We start from the raw sequence: 25,724 nt of genomic DNA, 5'->3' as shown, positions 1-25,724 counted from the left end.
GTTATCATTTTGCTTAGTTTTTTTTAGTTAACAGCCAAAAGTTAACTAAAAATGTATGGTACTGTAAGGTAGCGGTTACCAAACTTTTGGGTTACCATCACCTTTCCTTACAAATGACAAGCCTAGTGCCTCCCCATGTGTTTTTCTTGATATAAATCTACTTGACAGTAAGACTGTTTGACAGTGGAACATGCTCCCTCGGAGTGTGGTAGAGTCGCCTACTTTGGAGGTTTTTAAACAGAGGCTGGATGGCCATCTATCAGGTGTGCTTTGATTGTGTATTCTTGCATGGCAGGGGGTGGACTGGAGACCTCATGGTCTCTTCCAGCTCTATAATTCTATGATTCTATGATTCTGTGTTCTACTGCAAATTCAAAACAACCAATCTCACTTGCTGCTCCCTTTCCACCTAGTCACCTTAGGAGCAGCAACTAAGCAGCTGCCTCAGCAGCAAATGAGAAGCCTATCAGTCCTGCTGACCTTGCAGCAAAGGCCAGCCCAAGCTAAAGGCTTCTCAGTTGCTGCTTGACTGGCTGCTTGGTCATTTCTCAATGAGGAAGAACTCTCAATCTCTTTTTAGTTGGGGTGGAGAGGGGAGCAGCCAATGTGTGTGTGTGTGGGGGGGGCGTGTCCAGAGGATTTTAAGTAAAGGAGCCACTCCAAGATGAAGAATTTTTTCCAAGAATCAATACTCCTCCTCCTCCTTCCCCAGATATATGCCTTCCCCACACAGCTTCATGTGTCGCCCTGCCCAACATTGTTTCTTCTGCTATCTCTTTCTGGTGAAAGAAAGTAGGAGCAGCAGGGCTGCTCCAACCTGTCATCCAAGTCCCCAGGGTCTCGGATTTGAAACCTCCTTTTTGCTGCCATTTCATCTCCACTGCCATGTGTCCTAACTCCTTGCTCCAGTAAATTAATCTGTCACCAAATAGTACCACTCTGAGCCAGATGTGATGCCCTGCATCCAAGTCACATGAGAGTTTCCCAACCACCCACATACACCCTACTAATAAAAGAACAGGCTAAGGGAATGGGCTTTCATGGGCAGGTGAAGAGTGAGGGACACCACCACATGAAGTGAGGTTGCATGGTAGTTTCTTAAAGTTTAGGGTTTCTTAAAAGTTTCATCGCCACCATGGTTCTAAAGGCCACTGGTTTTCCTTGTCTTTCCTGCATGCAGATATTTTGACTGAAGCAACTGGATAATAATGCTGCCCTTTCAAGGGCTCTTGGTGGCAGACCTTTACTCTCCTATGGCCAGCCTCCAAACCTCAAACAGGTACTTACCTACAGGAGCACACATAACACAGATGTGGACACTGGAACAAAGCTTTACCACAAAACAAGATGCCAACTCTGTTCACACGTTTATTCAGGAAATGTCATCACAAGACCTAATGGCATCACACACAATATCAAGGGGACCTTCACGTGCTCATCCTCCAATGTGATTTATGCCATACTATGTCAGCAATGCCCTTCAGCACTCTACATTGGGCAAACAGGCCAACCCCTACACCAGAGGATAAGTGGACACAAATCAGACATTAGGAATTTGAATACACAAAAACCAGTGGCAGAACATTCCAATCTCCCTCAGACTTCAGAACAGTGGTCCTTGAACAAAAAAACTACAAAGGAAGATTGGAAAGAGAAACAGCAGAATTGGAATACATCCACAGACTACATCCACAGTCCATCATCAACATGCTGAACAAAGATAATGGTTTCCTGGCGCACTACACACCTTTCAACATTATCTAACTCCCATCTTCATTGGGGCACCTGTGACCAGTTCATCACATCACTTTCTATTTCCCACACTAATCTATTCTCCTCACTTCAGGGTAGTTTACTCTATCTTTGTTCACCAATAATCATCATTAAAATTGGACTTGCCACCTCATTTCCATACGCAAAAGATTCTGAATTTGAATTAACATTATCACACACTAATGGCATAGATAGGTCTGTCCCTGGCTTTCCACTCCACCCAGTTAATCTGAGGCAGTAGACTGAAGTCTATGAAAGCTTATGCTGTCAGCCTCTTTCAGTTAGTCTCAAATGTGCTACAAGATTTCTCTACAAACTGATTCTACAGACTAACATGGCTATATCTTTGAATTCTACTGTTTAGTAGTCCATGATAAACAACTAGAGGGAGAGGCTCAAAAAGTGGTACGTTTCAATTGTTTGGATTGAGACATTCCACAACTGTCTATTTGCCATTTCTTTGAAATTAGTGGGAAGGGAACAAAGTGATTGGCTCCAGAGACATTGTTGAAAAGTATATAAGAGCAGGTTTGACATAGTGAGTGAGTAGTCAAGAAAGCATCAGTCAGAAAAAAAGAGACAAGGTAAAGCTTGAAGAATTTGGTACAACAACATAGGCTGAAATAAGACTTCAAGAAAATAGTGAAATTACTACAGACAGCAGCCTGAGAAGTTTAGTGAGTGATGAAAATCCTGAAGCCACCATTCAAGACACAGCATCAGTGCAATTCAGTAAAGATGTGCTTATAATTGTGGGGCCTAAGTGAAGACTGAAGAAAATGTTTTCAGAGAATCCTTTTATGTACTTGAATATACAGAAACAGTACCAGAAAAGTCACAACTAAAACAGTTAGCCAAGTCACCATAGCCAGTCAGTAAATTAATTGGGATGGAGCCTTACATCTGAACTGGGTAAAGGCTCATTAGGGAGAGGAATTGTTGCATTAACATAGACAGCTTCATAAAGTGACAGTAATGTTTATACAGTTGGCCCTTTTTATACACAGATTTTTATACACGGATTCAAGCATCCACGTTTTGAAAATACTCAAAAAAGTACAAATATAAAACCTTGATTTTCCATTTTTTATAAGAGACACCATTTTGCTATGTCATTATATTTAATGGGACTTGAGCATACATGGATTTTGTTATACACGGGGGAACTTGGAACCAAACCCCAGCATATAACAAGGGTCCACTGTATTATTTCCAAATCATCCCTAAAATGAATCTTCAGTTGCTGCAAACAAAGTATCAAGCTTATAGTATGGATATATTTAATATAACATTTGGTATAGTTATATATTTTAAATGTTAAATGAATTTTCTGTCCCTTTATTGTTTTGCCTCATGCTTAAATCCATCTACTACATAGGATAAAGGATAACTGAGAAACAAAAAAAATCATATTTTATGGTGCTGGCAAACTGGACAAAAGGAACATTGTGTGTGTGTGTGTGTGTGTGTGTGTGTACATTCATACATATTATGGGGCAAGAAGAGAAGCGCCACTAAGGGATAGCTACTAATTGTAATTGAAGAAGTGTTTTCCATGATCCAGTTATTGATATGGAATTGGTTGTCTAGTGTCTCTCATACAGTATAATAGTTGGTTTCCATTGGTGGTATTTCAACAAAACTGATGGTAGTGATGGGATCCAGTGCAACAGTAACCAAGATCCAAACTGAACACATTTCTGGTGATCCATGATGTTTATCTCTTTAAGTTTAAGTAGAAAGGTGCACCTAGATTGGATTTGGACCATAGTTCTGAATAGGAGAGGGGAAATGAGTTTAGAATCAAATCAAAATATGTAATCCTATAGGGGCAACTTGTATTTATTTCAATAGGTCATTCACTGAGCTCCCAGTAAAACACCATTAAAACAATTGACAGCTTACCTGCATCAGTGTTTTGTAGATTGTTAATATGCAGTCTAGATGTTATTTAGTTTCTAGACCTATTCCTTAAGAGGAGTGGTTTGTGTAGGGAACAGTTAAAAGAAATGAGAAATATGGCCTCCTGTGATCATAGCTCAGAAAAAAATCCCTAAGTGCTGCTGCTATAAATCATGAAAAGCTTGTCTCTTTCTCCTGCATTAGACACATCTGTTTCAGTGGGATTTTTATACACACTGGGATATTTTTCCATTAACCATTTAATATTCTTTAAATATAAGGTCATCTTAATAACCTCCGATTCTTGAGGAAAAACATTATGAGAATTCTAGGACTTGAACTAGAACCTTAGGAGTTTTTCCAATCAACATGAATCTCCACAATGGAATAGCTGTGGAACCAGCCACAGATCTTCTCTTAATTAAAGCAAAGGGAACTCAAAACAAAATTTTGCAGTTTCATGACAACTTAATCTTTCAAAGAGTCATAAATGTGTGAATGTAGGAATCTCCACAACCTCTTTAATCGTGTTTATCTTTTTTCTTGGTCCTGCATCCTAGCATTTCTATGTTGGATAAGATAAAACTGTTTGTTCCATCAGATTAAGCAGTGTGTTAACATACTACAATAATTTCAGTGTGACTTATTCCGTGTACTTTGGATGTGACAGCAGCTATTTTTTTCTCTTTTCTTCTGCAAATCATGTAGAGAAGGGACACATCTGAAACACAATATAGGGTTCTTGATCCATCATGTTTTCAAACAAGGATCCCACTGAAAACAGAGCTTGAGACCCTATAATTTTCTCTGCATCGTGTCTCAAGCCCTGTGTCCATTTCAAAACCTGTTGGCAGTTTCCCTGGAGAAATACCAAATGAAATTCTGTGCTCACCTGACCCTTTTCAAAATGTGTGCAAGACTTTAGATTTTTAAGTCTTCTTTTGGAAGAGTCTCCATTTTCCCCAAATATTGTAATAAAGATTTCTGCATCTGTTTCTGATGCAGGTAGTGTTCCTGTGTAGACACTGACTGAGTATGTAACATCTGTGAAGAAAGATCAGTGAAAGAAAATATAAGTGACAAGGATATCCAAACGAAGCAGCATATGAAAGCAATCAATCAAATATACATATATGCTTCTTTCTTCATGGTTTGATACTTTTTACTAGCCTCATATTGCTGTGGGACCAAAGCCACATACTTGGTTGTTCAAATATTTAAAATTATGTTTTAAATGTGCACAACTCTCTTAAGGTGTATTCAAGTCAGCAAGACATAGAATAATGCTTCTTATGATATCTGATGGAGCAGGGGGAGAAATTATTTCTTCTCTGTGTCCCAGGAACCTGTACCATATTTGTGCCAGGTGGCTATAATTGTTTCTTGCAGATGATTTGGGGACCAGCATGAATCCAGGGACTACTCTAAGTAGTCCTGACACAGACCTCAGAAGCCATTAAGTTTTTGGATGTGGTTTTAAATGCTTCTGACATTTTCGAGACTGAATATCCAGGAGACTAACTTTTTGCACTACAGTCCCCCCCCCCCCAAAACTCTCAAGCCAATTGGACCAGTGATTAAGAGATACTGGAAGTTATAGTCCCCAATGTAATTTTTCTAAGCTCTGAAATGGAGAATTTTATCAATAACCATACTCTAAAACGTATTTCATTTATATTCTAGTTGAACACTCAGCTCAGCAAATTGGTTTCTCAGCGCTGAGTTTTACACCAAGTTAATATTGGTATTTTTCTTTTTAAAAGTTTTGCTATGCTGCCTAAAGAAGTATGCACTACAGAACTATGTGTTGTCATCCAAACAATATACTAAATGATGTCTGTACTGTCTGTACTGAATTGTATTAATGCAGCTCGATGTGAAGAGTTGAGTTAATATGTCATGCCAATTTAATTGGTAGTGGCAGCAATTATTTAACTGGCAGGCTCAAAGGAAAATCAGGTGATTTGGAACAAACAACAGGACTTCAGCAGAATTTATTTTGCATTTTTTCCTACATAAAAAGTAGCTGCAATGGACAGATGCTAACTGGAATTAGTTGTACTTCATCTAAAGAAAAGGGCAATGTTTTTCTAGATTTCTTCAAGAAATAGATCAAGATTCTTTTAACTGTATTACTAAGTCATTCTGCAATTGTTTAATGATTTCTTTTGGAAGCTGGACATCTATCTTATATCTGACATTGCTCATATTTGAGGAACAAACATTTTGTCATACATGGATAACAGTTGGTTTAAAGGGGATCATAGTAGACTATACTTTCTGTATTATTTGGAAAGATATGGTACTGATAAGTTAGACATTAGGGAATAAAAGTTCCACACAGACAGAGTGGCAAATATTTAATTGTATAAACATTCAAGAATGCTCATTATAGGAATTCTGAAATACATACTGTGGTAAAGGTTTTAGCAGTCCAGTGAAAAAATCTTGCACAAAACCTTGGTGCTACCATTATAAATTATAATACTTGCTTTTGAAAATGATCATTAAGTTTCTGTGCATTTTTCATTGGACTAATAAAGGCATTTCCACAATATGGATTCAGTGGCTCCTTCTTCTCATTTAATCTTCTGAACTCATATTTTCTGTGCACTGAAAATATGAGTTCAGAAGATTAAATGGATCTGATGTGGCCCTTAGGCCCTAACTGTTTATAGTAAATGTTAACACTGTCCAGAATCTAGCTAAACCATATTATAGCAGCAGGTTTACAGGCCTGCCCCTAAACATTTATTTATATCCAAATCTTGCTACAGTGTCTCCTTGGTTTCTGCTGTGGTTTGGTTTCAGAACATACTACCCCATCCCCATGGATACCAAAATCCATGGATGATTCAGTCCCATTAAATGCAATGGTGTAATGAAATTGTGTCCCTTATAGTAAAATCTGGGTTTGCTTTTTTCAAATGTATATCTTTTTGAAATATTTTCTAGCTATGGATGGCTGAATCCATGGATAAAGAATCCATGGCTATGGCTGGCTGATTGTAATTTCCAGATGAGCAGCATAAGTTTGTAACTTAAATCCAGGTGGTAGTTGAGCTAAATACACTCAGGGCCATAACAGACTGGCAAAAAAAGCCATTTTTCCAGTGGCTTGGGGGCGTGATGTATGCATGATGCATGCTCCCAAACTAGAGCTGCCTGACCGTTTACATGGTATCAGATTTTCAGCGCTCTGGTGGTACAGCATTTACAGTGCCACAGGAGCACTGAAAAGCCAGTGACGGAGAAAAGGGTGCCCTTTCTCTGTCACAAAAAGGAGCAACATTTTGCTGCTTCTTTTTGTGCCGGAAAAAAGCCAGATTGGGGCCGTGGCATGTGGTTACCATAAGCCCCGATCTAGCACTCAAAGGGGTGGCATCAAGCCTCCCCTATACAACCGTCTGTTTCAGTCCTTAGTCTCATTCACTGATCTAATTCACTGTAGGAAATATTGGTTTTGACATAAAGTTATATAATGGGTCTTTTATTTATTTAGTATTTTTCAGTTTAAAAACACAAAAATCCAGTAACAATAAATGAAATCTGCCTGGCTTGGGTAACTCAAGGGAAACTGCAAATGAATGGCATTATTGTACAGGACATTATTTATATATGTTCAAGTTGCCTAAAATCAAAGACAGTTGATTATATTTTCAGCCTCCTCAAGTCTCTGCTGAAAGTCCAACATTTCACACAAGTGCTTTAAACAAGACATGTCAGAAACATTCACAAATTACTTCCCTAGAATAAGTGTAATCCCTTCTGTCATGTGAGTACACTGGAAATTCCTGAAACAGAGAGCATTTCTTTTGGCTTGTTTTGTGAGCTGGCAACATACCCTTAAGTGGTGCTACATCTGGTCTGACTGCAGCTAGCTCTGTCACAGTCTCTGACCCATCTTCGCCAAAGAGCCATCGGTTCAAAGGGTGAAAACCCAGCTCTTCTTTAGAATCCAAATCTTTCATCCGAAGCTGCAGGGCAATGGGTGGTAGGAGAAGAAGGATAGCAATCTGAATCTTTTTTTTTTTTTTTTTGCTTTTAACAAAGCACTGGTTCAGTCTCTGAAATCTAGGTGGAAACATGGATGCTTTACAGTCATATGTAATTCTCTGTCATAAAAAGGGCTGGCAGGTCCCAGGCCTTGAGAATTTGGAGTCAAAACCTAAGATCTTGGGATGATCCCCTTGTGCCAGGAGTGGGCCCTGAAGATGTTACAAGGGTGGTGTTGTAAGGGGGGGGGGAGTCCTGGTGATATCATTAAGTATGAACCACAGTTGCACAAAATTTGCCAATTCAAACAATAATAATGAAAAAGTTAAATAAGTGTGGAACATGCCCACACACCTTTCAAGGTAATGCTCTTGCCCTGAGAATCTTCCCCCCTTGTACTGAAAACTGGAAAAGAAGGAGTGGGCCCTGACAGTACCATGACATGAAGTTGACTAACAAACCTATGAGGAAGGCTAGGCAGGCAGTTAGTGATCAAATTGCCCAGTGACCTTTCAGTTATGCTTATAACTAGCAATTCCTTCTGCTGAGAATTCTGAATGCTCTCCTGCATAATGGCACGGGAAGCTATGGGGGTGGTGGGAATTGTAGTCAAATATGCCTCTGGCCATGATTAGATTATATTCATTCTAGTGACTGATTTCCCCCAGCAGCTGGAAGTGAGAAGTAAGGATAATGAGCAGCCAAGTCTTTTGGCAATGCTTTTAATGAACATTGCTTTGCCTTTTTGCTAACATGTTTTTAAAATTATTTTTAATTTTGTAAAGTTGTACAAAATTGTATTAAAATTTATTTGGTAGTGTTGTCATGCTATAACTTATAATATGGTGTTGCAGTAGTTAAATGCCTGTACTGCAGCCACTCACTCAAAACCATAAGGTTGAGAGTTCAATCCCAGCTAAGGGGGCTCAAGCTTGACTCAGGCTTGCATCCTTCCAAGGTCGCTAAAATGAGTACCCAGCTTGTTGGGGGCAATTAGCTTACAGCTGTAAACCACTTAGACACTGTTAGTTCAGTATGAAGCAGTATATACATTAAGCTGTTTGATTCTAGATCTTTTCTTTTTTTAGCATACTGTGGGAGTTGGTGAAACAGGCTTGTCTCTGCTCTCATCTTTTCTCATTGCATCATAATTTATACATGCTCACAAAGAAATTCTAGAGGTAGCTGCTGTTTACTTTGCATGTTGTAGATAGGCATGCATGGCTACAGCTGAATTAGCTGGAGAGTCAGACTTTTCAACAGCTCAAGTGTTTATTGCTTTGTTTACTGTAGGCACACTGCTGCAACTTGACACAAAACATTGGTTTCTCCAGCCCTCCAGTAGTATTTCCTCAATTTTGATGCTGCTTTCAAACCAACCCTCAAGCTAAGCAGTGGAAAAGCATGATTGGACTGGGGGCATGTAAGAAGACTTTGTAAAATGGACCATTTTGCTAGAGGCTTTGTTAACTGAAGTATGCCTGTATTCTTAAGAACCTGATCTTCCATTGGATATATACAGATGCAATTTAATGTAGGACTCCATATAGAGCCTAGTACTTCTCTCTATGGATATACAGGACTAGACTACAGAGAATTTCATGTTGTTGTGTGCCTTGAAGTCATTTCCAATTTATGGGGACCCTAAGTAAACCTATCATGGGATTTTCTTGGCAAGATGTGTTCAGAAGAGGCTTGGCATTGCCTTCCCCTGAGACTGAGAGAGTATGACTTGCCTAAGGTCACCCAGTGGGTTTCATGGCTGAGTGAGGAAGTGAACCCTGGTCTTCAGATTCACAGTCCGACACTCAAACCACTATGACACACTGGATAATAGTTTTTCAGAAATGGCAGCTACAGTAGTATTCATGGCTATTTAAAACAAATAAACAAACATTTTTCTTTTGTATTTATCCTAAGAACTGGATCTTACTAACATTCCAATAAGAACTTAACATTCTTGATGGCTTTTTAATACTACTTTTATTATATCAGTTTTATTAAAAATAACTGTGCTATAATAAGTGAATAATCACTGCAGAGCAAATGCCATCCGCTATACACAAGAAAGACTATTTTACATTGCATAAAGCTGAAGTTGTCACTTATAGATAAAGGATTCATAGATACAGCTACAAAACAGAGAAACAGCATATGCACAAGCAACACAGATGGATCTTCACAATACCTTATTCCATCTTTTGAAAAGTACAATGAAAATACAGTATTTAAGATGCTGTTAAAATATGCAGCTCTCTTTTCATTTCTAATATATTTGGATGAATGAAAATCTATTGTTCTTTAGAAACCGTTTGTTTCTTAAGGAACTCATGAAACAATATACAGCAAAGTTTATATGCCTTTCTGGATAAGTCTCCATCACTATTAGCCTTCTGCTTTGACCTTTTCCCTTCATTCCCTACCATTTGATAACAATAACTTCAGAACCATGGAACTTTTTTCAATCACTCTATTTGTTCTTAGTGGAGAAATTATGGTGCGATGCACACTGGCGCCATAGCACATCACAAAGACATGCTAGGGTTGCCTTGAGGCGTCTCTTACATAAGCCCCGCAACCCTAGTACGATTTCTGTACATCAAAATGGTGGCACCCTGTACAGTTGGGCGTTGCCATTTTGATGCGGCGGACGCCTAGTGTCCGCACATCATGTCACCATAATGACATCGCGAGTGCGCCATTATGGCACCACAAAAAGAACCCGCTTCTCGTGGGTTCTTTTAAATCCGTGAGGAAGCTGTGCGGTTTGTCCGCTGTGGCGTCCTCGTGGAGCAAACCCGGGCACCGGCAGAGCGCCCTTTTTGGCACTCTGTACAGCGCCTATAATAGACTTTAATGGCCAATTAGTTAGGAAGATTCACAAAACATTGCTTTAGGAGCTCTAATGCATCCAGCCTTGTACCACACTCTTGTTCAGTTTGTCAACAGAGGTCACACAGAAAGAAAAAGTAGGACTGAACCTTAGCCATGCTTACCATGGCCCCACTGAAATCAATGCTATGACTGAAACAAACAAGTACAGGTTGAGTCTCCCTTATCTGAAATGCTTGGGAACAGAGATATTTTGAATTTTGGAATATTTTATATATATAATGAACTATCTTGGAGATGGTACCCAAGTTTAAACACGATATTCATTTATGTTTTGCATACACCTTATACACATAGCTGGAAGGTAATTTTATACACAATATTTTTAATAATTTTGTGCATGAAACAAGCTCGTCTACACTGAACCATCAGAAAGCAAAAGTGTCATTATCTCAGCCTCCCATGTGGACAGTTCTGGATTTTAGAATATTCAAATATCAGAATTCCAGATAAAGGAGACTCTACCCTTAGTTCAGCTCAGTCATCATTTGCATTGATTTCAATGGCTTTATATGCATGATTTAGTTTAGATACTCCAATGCAAAGACTCAGAAGAAGACTGAAATAAGGATAAATGATATGTCATATAATGTAGGAAGTAGGCATGTTTCAATATTCATTCAGGCATACAAAGTTGTGGTAATCTTGTACTATTGGTGTACCTGGATGAACATATTCCAAAGATGTGCAGGAACAGCAGTGACATTTACCAGTTCCATTTGATCCATGCCTTTCTTTTTTATACTGAGATCTAGTAATGATAATTTGTGCCTTAGTAACCTTGCAGTTCAGTTACTAACACTAATTGGATCCTACTGAGGAGTTTATGATGCTGAATTTTCACTCCTTAGTAAAGAATTAGTATAAATCAAATAATTTAAAATTCTTGCTTTGCTAATTATTTTAATGAATTTGGCCTGCATTCATGCTGTCACTGAACAAACAGAATGGTTATAACCCCTTTTCCACCTGCAACTTCTTATTAAAATAGCTCTTGATACCTGATAAACCCCAAGGAACAGGTTTTTAATCACGAGAGAAGACCAAATGGGCAGTAAAGCCCAAAAATCCCAATTCTATTAATAATGTTCCAAGTAGACTATGACTTTTGTTACCTGACCTTAACATTTATGAATAAGCAGATTATAAAGTACAAAATATAAAGTAAAAAAACCCTGCAAGTTATTTGTCAAGTTTCTAAAGTAGAAATAGATAGTTTATTTTTTTATATGTTATTTTACTGAAGTACTAAGTATTGTACTATACAGTACATGAGGTAACTTAAGTTCATGTGAGACAATGCATGAAGTACCTTGGAAAGTTTGATTCCTTTATTCAAACGTAGGTTGGATAACATAAATGAAATCTTTGTTATGCTGCCAATATCACCAGCACTCAACTGCTCAAGAAAAGAAAACATTGTTAGCTGAACAGTATGTCACACACTCATTTTGATCACAGCAATCTTTTTTTAAAATCACCTTAACTTTGTTGGAATCTTAAAAGAGCCTAAATAAGATGATTAAGATAAGATTTAAAAATGATGAGACTCTGGGTATTTGACGCAAAGACTGTTCACTCTTAGTTCAAGGTTGATTGAACAGTAAAATTCAAACATTACAAGCCATTGATTAAAATAATTCAGGTGCTTTAACATCCCAGCAAAAATCCCACTTGTCAATTCTTTTTTTCAAATTTAGTTGTCATTCCCAACACATTTTACATTTTACCCTTTAATACTCTCATATGCAATGCAATGCATATGAGTGCTCACAAAAGAGACTTGTTATTTCCAAAAAATGGCTAAACAGGGATGGATTTCTAAAAGGATTTAGACATCAGTGTTGAAAAATCAGATCACAAATGGTGGCCAATGCATTATCCTTATCTGTTATATTTATAAATATTTGGAAATGGATAGTCAACCTGTCTACATTGGCATTTGCTATGCTGCCTTTTATTCCAGGCTTTAAAGGAGTTACCCAAGAGGCTGCACCATTTTCCTGAAACAAGTTCATGATCTGAGATAGCTCCTTTAAATATCTAGAATAAAATCCAGACTTTTCAACCTATATGAACTTTACTCGTTTCATACCCTTTGGGGATCAAAATAGTTTTATATGCTGCATAGCACTCAAGTATCAGTATCTACTCCAACAATTCCATCAATATAGCAGTGTGGAACAAGTCCTGAAAATCCAATAATAGAAAAAACAGTATGTGCTACACAATGGTAAAATCAATGTAAATTAGAAACTCACCAGAAAGGATTCATTTTTAAAACTGTGAACTCTCTTTGCATGGGATTTCCCCCTGGTTCCAAACACAAGTACTTCTACATCAGGCATTTTTTCTGGAGCATGAGTACAATCCACCCACATTTGCCACTGTCCTTTGCTTTTAGCACCAAAATCTTTAAATGAACCAGATGCTGAAATGGTTTCTGTGTGAAAAATAAATGTAAATCCATCATGATGTATATTTCAGTTGAAAAGCTAACGCAAATGCTCAATTTTTCAGCTGTGTTCAGAATTTTCTATTTCCACTTTCCACATTTATATTAAACTCCAGTTCTGCCATAACATGTGCCATAAAATACCGGAATAACATCCAATAATAACATGGTTTATAGTCTCAGATCACAAAAGTGTGTTTTTTGGCAGTTCTAAGAATACCAGGCATGTTTCATCTCCGTCTGATCGCATATTCTTTCACAGTGGAATAAAGCACTATTTCATATGCTGTATACTTTATATAGGTGAAGGCAAAGTATGGACTATGGCTCACATGCAGCTCCAGGGCTGTCTTTGTGGCTCCTGGAGCCCCTGCAGATTCAAACCATTCAATTAATTTTGCTCCAACTCATCCTCAAAAACCTCCCAGGGGTTTTCACTGCATTTTTGGTCCCACTGGCCATTTTAGGCCCAGGAAAGATTTTTTTTTTTCTTACAATAGGAAATGTAAAAAAAGACATGTCCCAATCACTTCCAGTTGTAAAAACACACTTTTCTGCACACCAAGTAACATGGCAAAAATGCCTCTAGAGGGCATTTGGCCCATATCAGGCATTTTTTGTAGGAGGGTTTCCTATAGGAGTAATGTAGCCCTCTAGCCTCCAGCAGTTGACAACACCTACTTTGTTATTTTGAACAGAGAAAATAGAATGCTCAAGTTTCATTGGCTTCCAATAAAATCTGAATTTTCTTTAGAGCACTTTTTTTGAATGCTTTAAAAAGTATTTTTATATAGTAATTGTTTAACTGTCATCTTTCTGCATCTTATTGGTGATCTCTAAGAAGATTTATTTATCGATAAATATGTTATAGGATGAAGGGGGTATAAATGCTTGCATAAATACTGTAAAATCAGTCAATCAATAAATCAGAAGTGTTACCTTGCAGTGGAACTGCAGTTTCTGTAAAACCTTTCTTTGAATGTTTACTGATCCAGTTATTGTAAACAAAGATATACGAAGTGAAGGGGTAACTCCCTTCTTTTACTACAATCTTTTCTAAGAACCAATCATCTAGAAGAAAAAGAAAAAAATGTTGTAATTCATCTATGCAAAAAAAGAGATATAGATAGGCGTTTGTAGACTTGGTCAGCTATCTCATATACGTGGAGTGAACTGGTGCCCAGGAAGGACCTTTATAATAAGACTATATAATAGCCATAGAAATGCAAAACTTGTGGGTTACAAGTTACAAGCTCAGTTTTAACTAGGATCATTAAGGGACAAAGGCAGGAGGAAAGTTGTTACCTAAGGCCAGGGTGAGTGGCTGACCTTTTGAATGGTGGAGGGAGTTTTGGATTGTGGTGAGTGCAGGCAGGGAACTGGAAAAGAGAGATGATAAACTGCCCAAGAGTGCCCTTATGAGGCTGGGATCTTAGACAGTGTTATAATACATGTAGTGTGCCAGGAAGCCATTGTCTCTGTCCAACCCACTGCTGGTGAATTGGAATTTTGTGGGTATATTTTAAAACAGTTTTTTTTTTCTCTTTCCAATCTTCCTTTGTAGGTTTTTTTTCTTTTTCTTTTTGGTTGTTTTGTTTTGTTTGGCTCATTGTCCTCAAGTACTCCTCAAGAGCCACTGCCCTGAGGTCAGAGATTAAATATCCAGGAAGTCTGAAATATTCTGCAACAGGTTTTTGTGCATTCCCATTTCTAATGTCTGATTTATATCCATTTATCCTCTGGTGCAGAACCTAGTTTCTTTGCCCCATATAAAGAGAAACAGCCAAATTACAGTATATTCCAGATCTGTAATTCAAAGTTTTTAAGTGAATTCTTGTTGTATATCTTTATTTCTGAGATATGGTGACCCTAAGGCCACCATAAGAATGTATCATGGAGTTCTCTTGTCAAGATTTGTTCAGAGGTGGGTTACCTTTCCTCTGATGCTAAAAGAATGTGACTTGCCTAAGTTCACTCAGTTCACTCTGAGGGTTTCCATGTCTCAGTGGGGCCACTCAGTGGCCTCCAAAAACACAGCCCAATGTTTCAATCTCAGCAAAGGGATGTGGCTTCCTGCTCCTCTCTCTTTGTAAGATGTTATATAACAGATGAAGAACAGAGAAAGTGGAGGACAATCAGCAACAAGAGGGGAGGGAGGGGAGAAGACTGAGGTAGAAGAAAAAGAGAGATACATTGAAAAGATGGGATGCAGTAGAGACTAAAATTAGTTGGAGGTTTGTTTGTTTTTAAAAAATGCTTTTGCAAAGACTTTTGCCTCCTCAATTCTGCCCAAATAAGTAACACTGTTTCTCACAACAGAAAGAAAAAGAGAATATATGTGACTGCATTGGGATGCATTTCTTATTGGAATGGCAGCCCAGAGCAGTGAAAGTGGGCATGAATTTGTACTTGATTGTACTCCTGAGGCTAGCTTAGGCACAAGATTAGAACAATGGGTTGGAGCAGAGGGAACTGCTTCTATATGCACTCCCATAGATAGGTTTGAGAAATTTCCTGAATCCCATGACATCTCCAGTTGAATTGTGTTGGGAGATTGTAATGTAGGAAATATAGTTGGGGGAAAGTGCTAGGGGTCTTGCATCATAATATCATTTCCACCTGCATTAGAACTTCCAGGGTGAGATATCTGAATTAGAAACTTGGGGGGAAATCAGATAGCAATTACAGTTACTTGAGTGACCTTTATTGACTGCATTAAGAGTAAGAAGCAATAACCTGCTTTGTTACCAGAGTAATGAGTAAAATAACTACTTCCTTTTAAAATGTAACTTTACAAGGTGAACATAGGGATAAACACAGCTCATTATTCTGATAACAAAAATTTAGTACCCCCCTAAATTTAGCCCCGTTTCCTTCTATTTGAATTGTTACATTTTAGACTCTATATGGAATGTTTCTATAGATTTCACCTTCAGAAATTGGACACCATTTTTGATGATTGGTCAGTGTTTATTGATTACATCAACACTAACTCAATTGCTATCAGACCTCCTATTTATCAGGCTATTCTTTGGAAAGATACTTTGATCACAACTCCATCAATTAGCAGATCTGAATGATGTCTTTAGGACTTTGTTACTGCTATTGCCCCAGAAAAGATAGCTATTATGCAAGTTTACATATAGACCTCCAAGGCTATTTGTTATTTATATATTGATTGTTTTGTATTGTTGTTATAAAACAAATAAAAATAATTATTAAAAAAAGGATGAAGTGTAAAATATGGGGGGAAATGCCTTGGTAGGAAACAAAAAACAGCTACATTTGGCATAGACTTATGCTTATATTGTTACGATCACACTGAAGTCAGCCACTTTATTATGGATTGCCATATTCAGATGCCTCCTGCCATCCTGAGATCCATAATAAAATGAAACATTTGTTCCTGTCTTTTCACATACATTTATAGAAACACCTTCTGAGTGTACAGCTTGCATCTGATGAAGTAGGTTTCTAGCTCCATAAGCTCACACCACAACAAGGCAGCAGCTTCTGACTGCAATCTAAAGTAGCTATTTAGTTTTCGAGGTAAGATATGTGTGAACATGCCTTTATTGATGTATTTGTTGCAGCATCTCCCACTGATGAACATGTCAGTTCTAGATGGCTTACTTCTTAGTTATCAAAGTGCTTCAGAGAAGACTTCAAAGTTTGTGGTGTGGTACCATGTTCTCACTTCTGAATGACTATTTTTCTACTTTTGACAGTGGCCTTTGTCTTTTTATAGTTACAGACTAATATTAACCATTCTAGTATTTGTTGCACTGAGCTCAGCACATGTAGATCTTAATTTTACAAACTATACCTTTGGTTAAACTTCTAAATCCCACAAGGACCTGGTTCAGATTCCCAAGGTGTACTGCTTTGATTCTGAAATAATCCACCTGTAATTTGAGAAGAAATATTACTGTTGATTTGTATGAAGCTTATCCATCTGTAACTAACATCAAGGAGGAACAATAAAACACTGTCAATAATTTTAATTGTGTAGACAAACACTTTAGAGTAAGTATATCATTTAATGTAAGATTTTTTTTATAGATAGCTGTAAAATGTTTTAAACTACTGTATGTTTTAAATCTCCAGAATTAAATCCAGTTCTGATATATTCCATCATCATAGAGCCTCTTCTGGCTTTACCTCCAGGAGGACTTTGCACTGAAATGAGATCTGTTTCTGCAGCATGGAAATATTTTGCATGGAACAAGTTTTCTGGCTTGCACTATGGAACGAGAGCCCTTTTGTTTGCAGACTGTGAAGACTTTGACTTTTAACTCTCAGTTCACTGGATAAATGATAAAGGGGACTACTTGACTGATAGGAAAAATCTTTTGATCTCAATTTATTAAAGATTTCAAGTAGCTGCTTAGCTCTCTGTCACTGAAATCAGGGGCTTGTAAAGACTTAACTTTGGCTTTTACAAAAGGCTATTACTATATGACTATTCAGACTATAATTCTTTCTGAAATAAAATGTTCTGTGTGTGACATGAGCTGTCATTAGAAAGATGTGTGCAACTGATATAGTTTCTTTTTTCTTTTCTTATTTTTACCTCCCCTCTTCCAAAACGTATTGGGCCTTTTTCAGAATCATTAAGCCATCGTTTCCCAGAGTCACTTTTGTCCCCTTGAAGACAAAGATAGACGTCTCCACTAGCATCAGCTTTCTTTTTGTCTCCAGTATGCACATGGATTGAATATTCCACCACTGAAGTAAATAAAATAAATGCATTGTTACTTATTACAAAGTAGAATTATTTACCAGGCTGCTGTCTTGCTGCAGTGTTATAGATGAACATAGATGTATATTATTAAGTAAAGAAGGAAGAAGTCACCCTTAAGGATTAGCTATGATAAATATCCAATTACTCCAATATACATTATACAAAAAACATGTTTTTCTCACAATTATTCCACTGACCATATTGCAACATTTCTAGTCAGTGTTTCAACTACGTCAGAGTAAGAATGTAAATCCTTGCTCATTTGTCATCACACGATAGGATGAATAATTACAGTAAGGTTTTTCCTCACGGTGGGAGAAGACAAAATTTTCACTGCAATATTCTTCCCATATTTGAACATCCTGAAGTGCTGCAAATGTTATATACAGATCAAAGTTTCTGTCAAAATTAGTGACTATGAATTTGTCCAACCATTTCTCACTTGGTATTAGGATTAGCACTTCTCCAACACTGCAGCCCAGTCTGTATTGAGAAAATGCAATTTTCCTCCATTTATGAGAAAGAATTGTGTTTTCCCTACAACATAATATTACAGATTCAGTGACTGGAAAACGTGATCACAAGATAAACAAACTGCTTTAAGATGTTAAGAAATTATGTGCATTAACAGTTGTGTAAGAAGTGAATAACAGCTGTAAACTAATTGTACACAAAAATAAAGGCTGCCTGGATATGCTATAAATGTTTTTTTAATAACTGAAAAGACTTAATGCATTGTTTTCATTATATAACTCAAACGTTTTAACTTCAATATCATTATGACAGCATTACAGCCTTCTCTGACTGAGATGCCTGAATGTGTGACATGGTTATTTAGCAGAAAATGATTACTGCACCTAAGTTGAACAGAATCAGAATGTAGTTCCCATCTATTTTCCCCCTTTTATACCAGTTAGAATAATAATAATAATAATAATAATAATAATAATAAATTTTATTTCTATACCGCTTTTCCAGAGATCAAAGCGGTGTACACAAAATTTAAAACCAGTTACAAACACATAGATAAAACCAATAACACAATATACAATATACAAATCTAAAACAATCATTCGAAAGGGTGAGGCAGAAGGTTAATAGAATCAAAATACACAACATTTTCCAGAGGGGAAGGCTTGACAGAAGAGGAAAGTTTTTAGCCCCTTTTTGAATGTTTCTGGGGGGGGGGGGGTGATCAGTCGGAGTTCCTCAGGAAGATTGTTCCAGATTTGTGGGGCCACTACTGAGAAGGCCCTCTGGGATGTAGTAGCATATTTAGATGATGGAATTTCTAGCAAGTTCTTCCCGGTTGTTCTGAGTGTGTGGGACGGATTATATGGGAAGATGCGGTCCCTCAAGTAACTCGGGCCCAAGCCATGTAGGGCTTTATAGGTAATAATCAACACCTTGTATTGTGCTCGGAAGCGAATAGGCAGCCAGTGCAGATCTTTCAGAATAGGTGTTATATGGTCAAACCTGGATGCACCGGTGACCAATCTGGCTGCCATGTTTTGTACTAGCTGAAGCTTCCAGGCTTGGTACAAGGGTTGCCCCATGTAGAGCGCATTACAAAAATCTAAGTGAGAGGTTACCAGAGCATGTACCACAATTTCAAGGTCCCTTTGGCCCAGGTAGGATCGCAGCTGGCGTATCAACCGAAGTTGATAGCAAGCACTTCTGACCGTCGTATCTACTTGAGATGTCAACTGCAGAGATGAGTCCAGAAGTACTCCTACCCTGCAAACTTCATCCTTCAGGGGAAGTGTGACCCCATTCAGGACAAGTGGATAAACTTCTTTCCCCAGGCCTGGGGAACCTATCACAAGTACTTCCATTTTCTCTGGATTCAGACTGAGTTTGTTTTTCCTCATCCAGCCCATTACCGACTCCAGGCAGGCGTTCAGAGGAGAGACCCCATCCATAGTCACTGAATCAGTCGGAGACACAGAGAAGCATATTTTGGTGTCAAGAATGACCATAAGTAAGAAAAATGTGAAAGCACAAAGACAAATATTTTGGAGATTATACCCCTGATCACTGCTTCTAGAACACAAATGCCCTGAGTCCTTGAGAGAGTTTTTCAGGCAGCCTTCATAGATTGATATACTCAGTTAATGAGATTCTGTGTTTATGTGACCTCAACTATTGACTAGAAACTTGTTTATTCTGGGTGTTTTGAAGTGTAAGATTCTAATGGCCCCTGTTGTTGTGTTATTCTGCTTATTCCATCCTTACTGTTCTCCTGAAAATCTAGAAAGAACTATTAAGAATCGAAAAAGTCCTGCACAATTAATTGCTGGATCCATCAGCAGTTGAATCTACTGTTCAGATGAGCTTAATATGATTTGTTCAACTTTTTGGGTAGAATTGCTGAAATCAGCCAGAGGGTGAGTAGGCTGTACACACCCATACATTTCAAAAGGACAGATTCGGAAAGAGGGAAAGGTACCTCTTCCCTAGCAACTGTCTTCCTTTGCCTGAACATGTTGTTCTTGATTTTAGGGAAACTTCATATAAGAGTAAATTCATCCCAGGTTTTATGCAAATTTAATTAGGTTATTTTTTTCTGAGGAACTTAATTAGCAAAATTGCTTCAGGGCATTAAGCATCAGTCTGTAAATACATCAGTGAAAGTTTGTGCAGAGAGACCAAATGAATAGAAAGAGCAATGTAAAGAAGACACTTCAACTGGGGCAGACACACATTACATAAATATGCACTGATGTAACTGTATTGACTGATACAAGGAACAGAACTGGAACATGACAGGGGTTTCTTAAATGAATAAAAATCATTTATTTTACTAATGTGATAGGTAAATATGGGCTTCTTCATTAACTACATTTACATTAATTATATTGCCATACACACAATGAAACTATAGTATACAGTATATGGGTCTTACTCTCACTTTCTCTTCACAACAACCCTGTGAGATAGGTCAAGCTGAAAGAGAGTGACTGGGGCAAGATCACAGAATGAGCTCATCAAGAACTTGGATTGCCTTATAACCATTATGTCCCATTGCTTCTCCAAAGCATAGCTTAAGTCTTATATTAATTTATCCCTACTTCCCACTGAATTGTATACTAGTTAATTTTCAACAGACAGGTATATGATTGAGCTGTAAAAGTCTGGGAATCTGTGAACTTCCTAATATCATTGAAGTCACCCCCGTCATCATTGGCCAGTCTGGTTAGGGCTAATGGGAACTGAAGTCCAGCATTATAGGGAGGGATACAGTTTCTCATTCCTTTAAATCTAAACATACTAACAACGTAAGGTCTACTCAGAAGTAAACTCACTGATGTAAATGAAGGGTACTGCCAGGCTAGTGCACATCACATTGCAGCCTTAGTAGAAATGGTGTCATGAAGTCAATCCTTTAATAAGTTTGCATTATGTAAAAAGAGATTTGTCACATAAGTAAGAATGTTAAAGGCTAATTTTGCATTGTGACTACAAAATTACAAATCAGAAGAATCTGAGAAAGAAGTAAAGTTCACATATTGCTAATAGCCATGATGTCTGCCATGAATGAACATTTTGGTCCTTCCTAGTTTTATATGTTCCGTAGTATTTCTTTGAAAGGCAATATTGATTGGGTTACTGGAGTTGTACTGTAATGAGATATGGTTCACTAAAATTACATCTCCTTTGTACTGAGGCATTAGGTTTCTAGATTCAAGGGCTTCTTTCTCTGATTTGCTTCATCTGTGTCCAATAAATTATATGACCTCTTCATTACAGTAGACATGCATGCAAGGCAATCTGGCCATTATTTACAGTTTCACTTTCTGTGTTCCACTTCCCACTGTTGTGCTGCAGCTCTTCATTGTAATAAAAGGAAAATAAAAGAAATAGCAAGTGACAGGCCTAGCAGAAAGTATTCCTCATTGCTAGTGCTACTTATTCAGAATAAAAAATAAGCCCAAAGCACCCACACAAAGCTCCCCTTGTATTACTCAAGCAGATAATGCAATATATTAAATAATACATGATATTTGTTCAGAATAGCTATCCAAATTTATATTTTTGACTAAAGGCCACAAACTGGTGACTTAATTAATATATTTTGATGTTTAATCATATGTAGTACAATCTTATTTATGGTTATTTGGGAGTTTTTTGTGTTTTGGTTTGGTAAGTCTTCAAAGATGGAGGCTCCATGCAAAATCACACTTACTGCATGGGTAACTGTGCATTTTCCATTCTGGATAGCTCCAGGTCCAGTTCTGTGTCCAGTACATTAAGAAAGTTATTGACAAATCAGAATGGGTTCAGAGAAAAGCAGCAAAGATGGCAACAAGTAATGAGATGTTGAAGGAAACAGATATATTTATACTGGAGGGGAAAGGCTAGTGGGCATGGCTGCACTTTTCAAATAACTGAAGATGCAAAAAATGTATTCTTTCCACCCCAGAGGGTGGGAGTCTAGTGAGCATACAGTGTATCACAAGAGGGTATATTTGGAATGCGTATCAGGATAAATTTTGTAAGGGTGAAAGCAATCAACCCTTAAGGGAATGCATTAACTCTGAGTCTTCGACATGAAGTAGCATGTTGGACTTGATGACTTACAAGGTCTACCCTGATTTTTGACTCTATGACTGCAATTCCAGAACTGGAAAAAGTAATGTTTTTTTTTCTCTCAGAACCAAGTGGCCATGCTGCCCAGGGAGTCTAGGAATTCCAGTCCAAATACGATAATCCCCTCTCCCCCAGTCAAGTCCTACAACCTGTTGTAAATAAGCATTCAGAACAGAGATTAATGACTGTTGTGCCCTCATAACATTACCATTATTAGATAAGAATACTGCAGGAATATTACTTCCAATTCCAAGGCAGATAGATATTATAGGTCCAAAATACACTGCAGAAAAAATCCAGTTTGAGACTGCTTTAACTGCCCTGGCTCAATGCTAGGGAATTCTAGAAACTGTAGTTTTGTGAGACTACACAAAAGCCTTCTCTGTCAGAGACTCTGGTGCCACAAAAAGCTACAATTTCCAAGATTCCCTAGCACTGAGGTAGGGCAGTTAATGCAGTCTCAAACTGGGTTATTTCTACAGTATGTTTTGGATCATAATGTAAAGAATGGTCTGGAGTATAAACTATTGTTCTCTTTTTGGTTGAAAGGCAAATCAGTGTATCATGTAATTACACTTCATTTAACATGAATGTGGGAAAGGATGTTGATGAAATGAGTGGACTGATCCTAAGTATTGCTACTTGGGGGGGTGAGTCCCAATGTATTCCATGGGTTCATTCCCTTGTAAGTGAACAGGTAGGACTGATTTTTTTCTGACATTGGACTGGGTCCAGAGAATTACAAGCAGAATACTGTTTGCAATGACATGTAATAAAATGGCACTTTCCCACAGTTGCCTTTCTACTGAAACTCTCTCTGCTCTATCTCCAATGCCAGTCCTGCATGTCAGAAGTCAGTACAGAATGGTACAGGATGTAGGTTGTAGGAGATGCACCCATGTATATGGGGCAATGAGCAGAGTTGCCCCTTTGTGGAATTTGAAGTGTCTTCTTCTTAAGAGGAAAGGCTTTCTGAGTCACATTCATTGTTTACACTATTCTATGTAATACAAGTGTCATGTCCAGTCTTACACTTGCTTCGGTGGAAAGCCCCAATATGAAATAGAGACTAACAACATGTGTGAAAAGCTGCAACATCACACAGCGACCCCATTCACAGTGTGATGGATTAGTGGTCATGCATAGGGATGGGCTGCTGCTTCCTTACAGCTGACTCCTTTCAAAGAGAGAAAGAAACAGATGCACTGAAAGAAGACCATTTATCAGTCTAAAATCTAAGGTCAAGATAATTGTTCAGACTATATCGGCTGCTTAAAGGTGTTCAAGGTATTTTTTCTATAACAAAAAGCAGATTTATCTTACCAGGCAAAGGATCCTGATTGGAATAGAATGCTGGTAATTCAACACATTTCTCTTCCTTGGGTTTGAACCAAGTGTCAAAATTTAACCACATCTCTTGGTTGGTGCCTGTATGTTTCATATGCAACATGTCCAAATGCCAAGGCTCATTTATCTGATTGTCTGGACCAGATATCTGAATCTTGTAAAGGGAGCCAATGTTTTTTAGTTCATCCTGGGTGAGAAGGGGGGAAACAGTCAAAAACTCCCCTACCCTTTTCAAAACTGTACACCATTATGTGTCTATCAGTTATATTAGATTTCTCAGTAGTTTCAGTCAGTAAAGTGACCCATCTGTTTGTTAAGAGACAATTTTCTCCAAAGTACCAAAAGGATTTTAAAAAAGAGTGGCACACTGAACATTTAAAATAAATAACAAAATTCTAGTGTAACTTTCTATCTGAAGTAGCATTGGTCATTCATCTGTATGAATCAGATGAGATTTTGATCTTAATCTGATTAACTTTCAAAAACTAAGAAGTTGGGATTATTTAAGTATTATATTTTAAAGTGTCCATCTAAGATGTTTTCAGATGTCTACCTAAGTGAGATTGTGCTTTAAACACATTTGCAAACATGGGTACCTTCAAAATCACACTTAAAGGGAAGAGAAAGTAAAAGGAAAGGAAAGGTGAAGAGAGGAAGAAAACACCATTGTAACCATCAGAAGAACTCTGGAATTAGTCTTTTGCTTTAAACTAGTGGTCTCCAAACCTTTTTGGACTACTGCCCCCTTTCTTCTTGGGAGACAATCCTCGTACTCCCCTGGACATTTTTTTATATTAGTTCTACTGTTCTACTGCAAATTCAGAACAACTAATCTCAATCACTGCTCCCTTTGCACCCAGTCACCTTGGGAGCAGCAACTGAGGAGCTGGCTGAAAGTGACCAAGAAGCTTATTGCCTGTGGCAGTCTTGCAGCAAAAGCTGGCATGGGCAAGAATGTTTTTGGTCTCTGTTTGACTGGCTGCTCAGTCTCTGCTATCTTTGTGCCCTGTCATCCTGGGAGCAGCAACTGAGCATCTAGCTAAGCAGTGATTGAGAAGCCTCTCACCCATGCCAGCCTTGTAGCAAAGGCCAGTGAACAAGAGGTCCCTTGGTTGCTGCTCAGCCAGCTGCTCAGTTGCTGCTCCCAGGGAGAGCAGGTGCAAAGGAGAAGCTTCTCCCTAGAGAGGAGGGACACTAAATCCTTACTTGGGGCAGAGAAAGGCACAGCCAGTGTGTATGTAGATGGTTTACAGAGGTCACATGCTTTGGACTGGAGACTGGTGTGGACTGGGAAAGGGAGAGATTTTAAGTATAGGAGCCATTCCAGGACAAAAGACTCTCCAATAATCAAGTGCAGATACTCTTTCCTCAAAGACTTTATTTATTTATTTATTTATTTATTTAATGCCCCATTCTTTAGAGCAGTGGTTCCCAACCTGTGGGTCAGGACCCCTTTGGGGGTCGAATGACCCTTTTATGGGGGTCGCCTAAGACCTATTGAATTACAGTTATGAAGTAGCAACGAAAATAATTTCATGGGTTTGGATCATCACAACATGAGGAACTGTATTAAGGGGTCACGGCATTAGGAAGGTTGAGAACCACTGCTTTAGAATGTTCACAGAGTGTCTTTCCCACACAGCTTCAAGTATCCACTCTCCCACAAAGAAATAGTTTCTTCTGCTATGTCTTCTTTCACTTCATCTGATGAAAGAAAGCAGCAGCAGCAGTGGAACTCCAGCCTGTCCGCCAAGTCCCAGCAAAGCTCACAAAGCTTAATTTTAAAGGTCTCTTTTGCTGCCACTTCTCCCCTGTCACCATTGCTCTAACTCTATGCTCCATTCTGTCCCAAAATGGTGCCGCTCCAAGCCACAGAGTGATGCCCTGTGCCCAAGTCTCATGAGAGTTTCCCAACTGCCACTATTAGTGAAAGACACCAGTAAGGGAGCGAGCTCACATGAGCAGGCAAAGAGTGGGAGATAGCACCACATAAAATGATCAGTAAGGTTGTGTGGTGGTTTTTTG

At 38.2% G+C, this 25,724-nt stretch overlaps 1 protein-coding gene across 1 annotated transcript in view; it reads right to left on the bottom strand.

Moving 5' to 3' along the window:
* The window catches only part of LOC149317321 (lipoxygenase homology domain-containing protein 1-like), a 235,837-nt gene that overhangs the window by 44,414 nt on the left and 165,699 nt on the right, over positions 1 to 25,724 (bottom strand). Inside the window, exons 36-43 of the mRNA XM_089517319.1 lie at positions 23,676 to 23,886; positions 17,592 to 17,746; positions 16,845 to 16,923; positions 13,958 to 14,089; positions 12,825 to 13,006; positions 11,876 to 11,962; positions 7,520 to 7,652; positions 4,568 to 4,719 (exon numbers count right to left, since the gene is read on the bottom strand). Coding sequence (XP_089373445.1) covers positions 4,568 to 4,719; positions 7,520 to 7,652; positions 11,876 to 11,962; positions 12,825 to 13,006; positions 13,958 to 14,089; positions 16,845 to 16,923; positions 17,592 to 17,746; positions 23,676 to 23,886 — 1,131 coding nt within the window. The remainder of the gene's footprint in view (positions 1 to 4,567; positions 4,720 to 7,519; positions 7,653 to 11,875; positions 11,963 to 12,824; positions 13,007 to 13,957; positions 14,090 to 16,844; positions 16,924 to 17,591; positions 17,747 to 23,675; positions 23,887 to 25,724) is intronic.

The sequence above is a fragment of the Sceloporus occidentalis genome, unplaced genomic scaffold, assembly GCF_023333645.1.
Source record: "Sceloporus occidentalis isolate IW3139 unplaced genomic scaffold, rSceOcc1.0.p SCAF_3, whole genome shotgun sequence".
Taxonomy (NCBI): Eukaryota; Metazoa; Chordata; class Lepidosauria; order Squamata; family Phrynosomatidae; genus Sceloporus; species Sceloporus occidentalis.
Note: the sequence above shows the minus strand (reverse complement) of the source record. Positions and strands in the feature narration are given on the sequence as shown.